The sequence below is a fragment of the Aplysia californica genome, unplaced genomic scaffold, assembly GCF_000002075.1.
Source record: "Aplysia californica isolate F4 #8 unplaced genomic scaffold, AplCal3.0 scaffold00281, whole genome shotgun sequence".
Classification (NCBI taxonomy): domain Eukaryota; kingdom Metazoa; phylum Mollusca; class Gastropoda; order Aplysiida; family Aplysiidae; genus Aplysia; species Aplysia californica.
Window position 1 is genome coordinate 234,889 of NW_004797551.1, and position 7,081 is coordinate 241,969.

A 7,081-nucleotide genomic window follows, 5' to 3' on the forward strand; every position below is an offset into this window, starting at 1 on the left:
GAGAGAGAGAGAGAGAGAAAGAGAGAGAGAGAGAGAGAGAGTGAAAGAGAGAGAGAGAGAAAGATCTGTCTGAACCTTGACAGCGAGACCACTGCCACATTTTGTAACACAGGGAGTAAAAACAAAGTTTGGAGGAAAAACACGATTTCTAGCTCATTTTTAACCTTTGGGGAAATACAGTATGTTGCAAAAATAACAAATAAAGAATATTTAGACTTTAAAATATTCCAAGTGTTATTGAGAAATGGTTACAGGGCGCTGCACAGTGGCGACCGACAGTGGCATTGTTAGTAAACTGTTCTGTATTTGTGTAATAGTGTGTATTTATGTGTGTATTTATGCATGTATGTATTTACGTATGTACGCATTTATAATTATGTATCTATGTATGTATGTTTGCCATTGTAAAACAAAGTGCCCTTCTGGGACAAATAAAAGTGTAATTTATTATTATTATTATTATTATTTTTTACACATGTGTTTTCTGATGGAACTAAATTTTGGATCTGGTACGACATTTGTGGCCTTTTCACCCCGCTGCTCAAAAAAAGGCTTTACCGATAACTGGCACATTTCTTCAGGCGCTCTCACAATTTTGCTTTCTGGGTTTAGAATTGTAGAGCAGCTTACCAACGATAAATACAATCCGTTATTATTATTATCCAGGTAACTCGGGTCGTTTTGTTGAGTTTTCAAGGCTATCAAGCCCATTTGACTAAATCCTATTGGAGACGGACATTAAATTTGGAGGTTCCGCCTCTTTTAAATAACCTGCTAGTGTTGATTAGGGTATTCTTCATCTTCTCGATTGTAGTCCGGTGTCTATTATATTTACTGGGCCATCCTGCTCAGTTCTTCTCTCTGCTCAGCTCTTCTGTCAGCCTGTACAGCTTCTTTTGTACTGTCAATGGGGTTGGCCACGTTTCAGGGAGTGTGGAGTGAGTGTGTGTATGTGCGTGTGTGTGTGCGTGTGCGTGCATGCTCTCTCAGGGCCCTGTGCATCCTGCACTGCTGGAGTGAGTGAGTGTATGTGTGGGTGTGTGTGTGTGTCTGCGTGTGCGTGCGTGCATGCTCTCTCAGGGCCCTGTGCATCCTGCACTGCTGGAGTGAGTGTGTGTATGTGTGGGTGTGTGTGTGTGTGTGTGTGCATGCGTGCATGCTCTCTCAGGGCCCTGTGCATCCTGCACTGCTGGAAGATGTGTTCCATAGTTTGGCCCACCTCTCCACACTGGCATTTTGTTGATTGTGACACTTTAAAAAAATCTATATGTGTCATTACAGGGTGGAATCAAGCGCTCGACAATTTTTGGGCATATGGAGTTATGGTATCATTTTAAAGCTTGTTCATTTGTCTTGCTTTGGATTGAAAAAATATCCTTTTGTCTTGAATACAAGTCGAGATATTTGCGAATCATGGAGGTGGGGGTCGCCTGGTTTCAGAGGTAAAGTTAGTGAGAAAACGGCCACCAAAGATTAGTTATTTCCTTAGCATGACAGTCTGTTGAAACTGTAAATTTACTTCTTTTTTTTTTCATTAACTAACATTTTTCATTAAAGTCCACACAGAAATGTGTTCTTTAACTCTTTAAGCCCTGAGTTTTTTCCATTGTTCCCCTGAGTTTTTTTCTACTGTCACCTAAACCTGGTGCACTATGTCTCATTATAACCCCAAAAGCTTGCCTCCAACTTCTAAATAGCGGAAACAAAGGCTTAGTCATTACTAAAAAAACTTGGTTTGGGAATATTTCCGAAAAACAAGCAAAAACTAGCACTAAATCAAACAAAACAGTTTTCACTAGTACTGGACACTCCCAGCGTCTGATGGGGTTCAGAGAGTTAATTGGCATGAAAGGTGTTAAGCCAAAAAATTAAATTAGATAAAAATTCACAAACCTGCGGAAAAAAGTCAGTTACTTTACTTTGATTAATTTGACGAGCGCCTGATTTCACAGCGCTGCCACACATATGTGTTGTCTTAGTCTTGTGTGATAGGGGCGTTTAACCGATACATTTTACTTTAATACTAAAAGTTTAAAGTTTTGCTAATTTCTTTGCAACCTTTTTTTTTTTTGTTTCCTCAAGAATGAGCTCGGACAAGGAGAAGCAGGACAGTGAGCTGATGGCTGTACGAACCGCCGAGAAATTGATTCGGGTGAGTAGGAAATTCCGCTCACACTTTTATACGGTGTCATGCATTTCGACAGTTCAGTGTAAGACTTTGCCGTTCACCATTTTGAAAATAAATGTGTGAGGGTGCCTTACACTGAGCAGCTAGGGGATTTGCAGTTTGATCATATGAATCCATAAAGTCATATCATGTATTTTTTACTTTTTGAGATAGTTTTCAACTCACCCCCCGCCACTTTCTTGTTGGCTGCTGCTCTTTGGTCTCTCTCTCTTTATACATATGGGTGGTTAGCAGGTGCTCTAATGTGGTTTGCTCCTTCTTTCTTATCAATCATCTATCATCCTTATCTCCCTTCATTCTTTTTTGTTTATGTTACTCTCTTGTAATACCTCTAATCTTCGGCACTTATGTGACAGTATTGTCTTGCAAGTGCAGTTAATCTCTTACTAAAACAAGATAGATAGATAGATAGATAGATAGATAGATAGATAGATAGATAGATAGATAGATCGATAGATCGATAGATAGATAGATCGATAGATCGATAGATCGATAGATCGATATAGATATATATTTACATATATAAAATAAATATTTATCTCTGTGTCTCTCTCTGTATACATATATATATATACAATTATATGTCTTAAATCTCACCCCAGGAAGCTAAACCAAAGCCCGGTGACGTGCGGCACACAGTGTTGGAGAACATGGCTCTCATCGCCAGCAAACAGAAGCAGAACATAGAGCGGGCTCTCAACAACTTTATGGAGATCTGTTCTAACGAGGTGAGAAGGAGGGTGGGTTGAGGGGGAGAGGGTGGGGGTGAGAAGGAGGGTGGGTTGAGGGGGAGAGGGAGGGGGTGTGAAGGAGGATGGGTTGAGGGAGAGAGGGAGGGGGTGAGAAGGAGGGTGGGTTGAGGGGGAGAGGGAGGGGGTGAGAAGGAGGGTGGATTGAGGGGGAGAGGGAGGGAGTGTGAAGGAGGGTGGATTGAGGGGAAAGTGGGTTGTGTTAAGGAGGGTGATTTGGGGGGAGGAAGGAAGGTGGGAGTGGGGAAGAGAAGGAAAGGTTAAGTGGAGAGACAGGAGATGATGAGTGATGGGGGAAAGGGGGGAAGAAGGAGAGATGCTTAAACTCTCTTACACATCCTCCCTTCCACACACATATCTACACATGCGTATAATGATATAGGCTTACACTCGCAAACAGACCCACAGTCACGTGCATATGATGTGAATGAACAAATATTATCTACACTCATAATGATTAAGCTACATACATAATCTGTATTCTAATAATACGCTAAATCACCACGCCACGCCACACCACACCACACCACACCTCACCACGCCATGCCACGCCACACCACGCTACACCTTGCCACACCATACCATACCACACCACGCCATACAATTCCATTTCATCCTATTCCTCAAAATTCAGTACTAGATTGCTAATTGTTTAGGATTATTTGTCTCCCTTTATTTGCATGAACGTGTGTTCGTATCCAAAAAAATTTTTTCCTCCGTTTGCGTGAACATGCTTTTTATTCTTTTTTCTTTGTCTTCCCTCTTTAGCGTGAACATGTGGGCGCCTTATATGGCATAGCGGCAGCTTACATGGTGCTGAAACAGACACCCCGTGCCAGGAACACACTGAAGAGAGTGGCCAAAAGTCCGTGGACCATCCAGGTAATGCATGCTGCACGAAGTTTAGTGAAATCCTGAATTAATATGGTTTGATACATTTTATCGCTGTCATTGAGTATTGTAATATGTCAAAAAGCAAGGTTTTCAGGAGAGGCAGCGGCTAGGGCACATTCCTTTACGATGACTTCGAGGTCAAATTAGTTTTCGGTATCTGCCGAAAACACGTCTCTCTTTACTCATTCGCTACGCCGAGCCGAGGGGGGCAGCACGGCTTAAGTGCCGTCAGTACGCTAAGCCGCCCCCGGCGGCTCGAGAACCGATCTTCAATTGTAGCTTAGATTCTATTCCAATCTACATATCCATGTTAAAATTAACGTCATAATGTAATGTTGACTTCCGGGTCAAGCGTTTCCACTGAAAATCTGAAGTTTTGATTCAGTTTTGGAACCCGATTTTGAAGGTTATGCGACTTTGTTTTATCGTGATACTCAAATTATAGCTCAGACACCCAGAGCTGCTAAAGTACTTTTAAAAAGGTACTTAAGTACAAATTTAAGTACAATCTAAAATATGTACTTAAGTACAGTAAAAGTACTTTCCTGTAAAATGTACTTGAGTACAAGTACTTTTTAAAAAAAATACTTATGAGTACATTTTGAGTACTTTCTGCTAATATGCTAAAACACTTAAGTGCTAATGCAAAACATCCAGTATTTTTGACAAATTAGGCCATTTATTACTAAAAATGTAAACAGTATACAAAGCATTTGAATATACGCACTGAACGTAGGTGGAAATGGTCCGTGAAATTGAAAAAAAAACCCCCCAAACAAACAGACGCAACCAGTGCGTAAGTGATATGATGAAAAGAACTTGTTTGAGCAAGACAATATGATCAAATGTAAGTCAGTCCAAGAAGTCGGAAAGTAGGAAAAGTATCCAAATTGGAAAATGTAGAGTCTAGACAAGGTTGCTCTTAAAAAAAACAAATTGATGAAAATGGCCAGCGAAGAAATGGAAAAATGCATTGAATTCTTCATTAACAAATCCTCAAGGAATCAAGGTAGCCTTAAGCACAAACCACAAAAAAAAAGTTAAAAAGAAATTTAGGTAGCCTATAAAATTGTTACATAATATACATTGAGAACTCAGTTTCAGTTTCAATTGGATAATAGTGGTAAGACAGATTTTGGTCACACTGTAGTCGACGGCGCCCACTGCATCAGTTTCAATTGGATAATAGTGGTAAGACAGATTTTGGTCACACTGTAGTCGACGGTGCCCACAGCAAACCAAAATACAGGTACATTGTAGTTTCCTAAAGTCAAGTAAGTGTAGTGTAACCAAAGATTCTCTACTACAGTAGTCTCCGCCTAAGATCCCAGTGCTCGGGAGCAAGGGAAATTCGGGATCTTAGCCGACGAAGCCAAGGAAGAATCTACAGTGACTCATGAACTGACGTGACCCCTTGGTGGGTCTATGACGTATGGCGAGCAAAGAGTGGTCATCCTTCATGACCAATCACAGTGGCATGGTGGCATGAGGCATGCCATATATACTCATTAGCCTGTCGTGAGTCTCGAGATCTTTATCTATGTTTATCCAGTTGCCCCTCCCCTTTACCTGTCCAAAAATTTTAGCCTTCCATCTCTGGTTGAATCCCCCTGCCTTTGTCGTTACGCACCTTTACGTTGTGACCACACTAATTAAAATTCAGGCTGTCTCATAAATATGGGAATAGAGAAAAACTGCCTTCAATGGTCAGGGAAGAGTTCACAGTTGGATGTGATCCTGCCTGGAACGAACTTGCATAATTGGCTCTTACAGGAACCAAAGTTGAAAAATACACTAATAAACATTACCGATGATACTGAAAATGTTGGTGCATAATATGTTAATATTTATTTGAATTTGTGACCCCAAAGACCTTTTAACTGCGTACTAGTCATCATCTCATTTCACCTTCCCGAAAAAAATTTGTCCACAAACCAAAAATAATACGTAGCGAATGAGTTAACAGGAGTTCTTTCATTAGATAAAGAACTAGTTAAATAGGCTCACTTGTTTTGATTTAATGACCAATTTAGTGATGTATCTGTCATTTTACCCCACCTCGCAGATAAAGAGTTAAGACACTATATTACTACAAAATATTCTATTTGTTAAATATGTTACAGTTTTTAAAAGAGGAGTGAGACAAGGACCAATCGATGAACCTCGTGAAACTCTACAGCATACTTGACTTTCATCTGATAGAAATTTCGATGAACTGCAATGTTGAATGAGGGAGACAATTTGAAGCTGGCCTATATTTTAAAAAATGGAAACTGAGTGGAAGCTTTCATTTTGACACTATTTGATTAAATTCTCCAAAATCAAACAGCTTTGTTTTTTCCAGGTCACAATTTGAGGAGGAGAGGGGGAGGGAGTGCATTTGATCAAAATCATGGCTGACAGCCAATTTGAAGGCTCTCTGTCATGTGATATTGTGTTGCCAGATCTTTTGTTTGTGTGCGGAATGCAACAGATATCCTAATGGATTTAATGGTCAAATGTGTCACAAAGAGGTGGAATCAGGTGAGCTCGTCAATTTTTTGACATGTTTTACAGTTATTTGTATTATATCTTTGTTTGTGGCCAGGATGGTGAAGACTTGGAGAAAAGCTGGCTCCTGTTGGCGGATATCTATGTGCAATCTGGCAAGTATGACATGGCTCAGGAACTGTTGAAGAGAGTTTTACAGTATAATAAGGTGAGGGGGAGGGAGGATTGGGGGAAGAGATGTATTATGTATGTGTATCTCTGTGTGTGTGTGTGTGTGTGTGTGTGTGTGTGTGTGTGTGTGTGTGTTTTTGTCTGTTTCTCTGTGTGTCTTTCTGTCTCTCTCTTTTTCTTTGTTCATGTGTGTGTGTGTGTGTGCCTCTTTCTGTGTTCGTCTCTCTTTTTCTCTCTCTGTCTCTCTCTCTCTCTCTCTCTCTCTCTCTCTCTCTCTCTCTTTCTCTTTTTTTTTCTTTGTGCATGTGTATGAATATATTTCTCTCTCTTTCTCTCCCTCTGTCTGTTTGTCTCTCTCTCTTTCTTTGTGTGTCTCACTCTGTCTATCTGTCTGTGTGTTTGTCTGTCTGTCTGTCTTTCTCTCTCTCTCTCTTTTGAATATGTTTCTCTCTCCTTCTCTCTCTTTTTATGTTTATGTCTCTCTCTATTTCTCTCTCTGCCTTTCTCTTTCTCTCTTTGCGTGTAGTCTCTGTCTCTGTCTGTCTGTCTGTCTGTCTGTCTGTCTGTCTGTCTGTCTGTCTGTCTGTCT

At 40.5% G+C, this 7,081-nt stretch overlaps 1 protein-coding gene across 2 annotated transcripts in view; it reads left to right on the forward strand.

The window, feature by feature from the left end:
* Positions 1-7,081, forward strand: part of LOC101853946 (tetratricopeptide repeat protein 21B) — a gene marked incomplete in the record, with an annotated part of 53,445 nt that overhangs the window by 40,687 nt on the left and 5,677 nt on the right. For both annotated transcript variants that reach the window (XM_013084253.2, XM_013084254.2), the window contains 4 exon segments: positions 2,083-2,152; positions 2,791-2,916; positions 3,706-3,819; positions 6,419-6,529. In XM_013084253.2, the coding sequence (XP_012939707.1) occupies positions 2,083-2,152; positions 2,791-2,916; positions 3,706-3,819; positions 6,419-6,529 (421 nt within the window).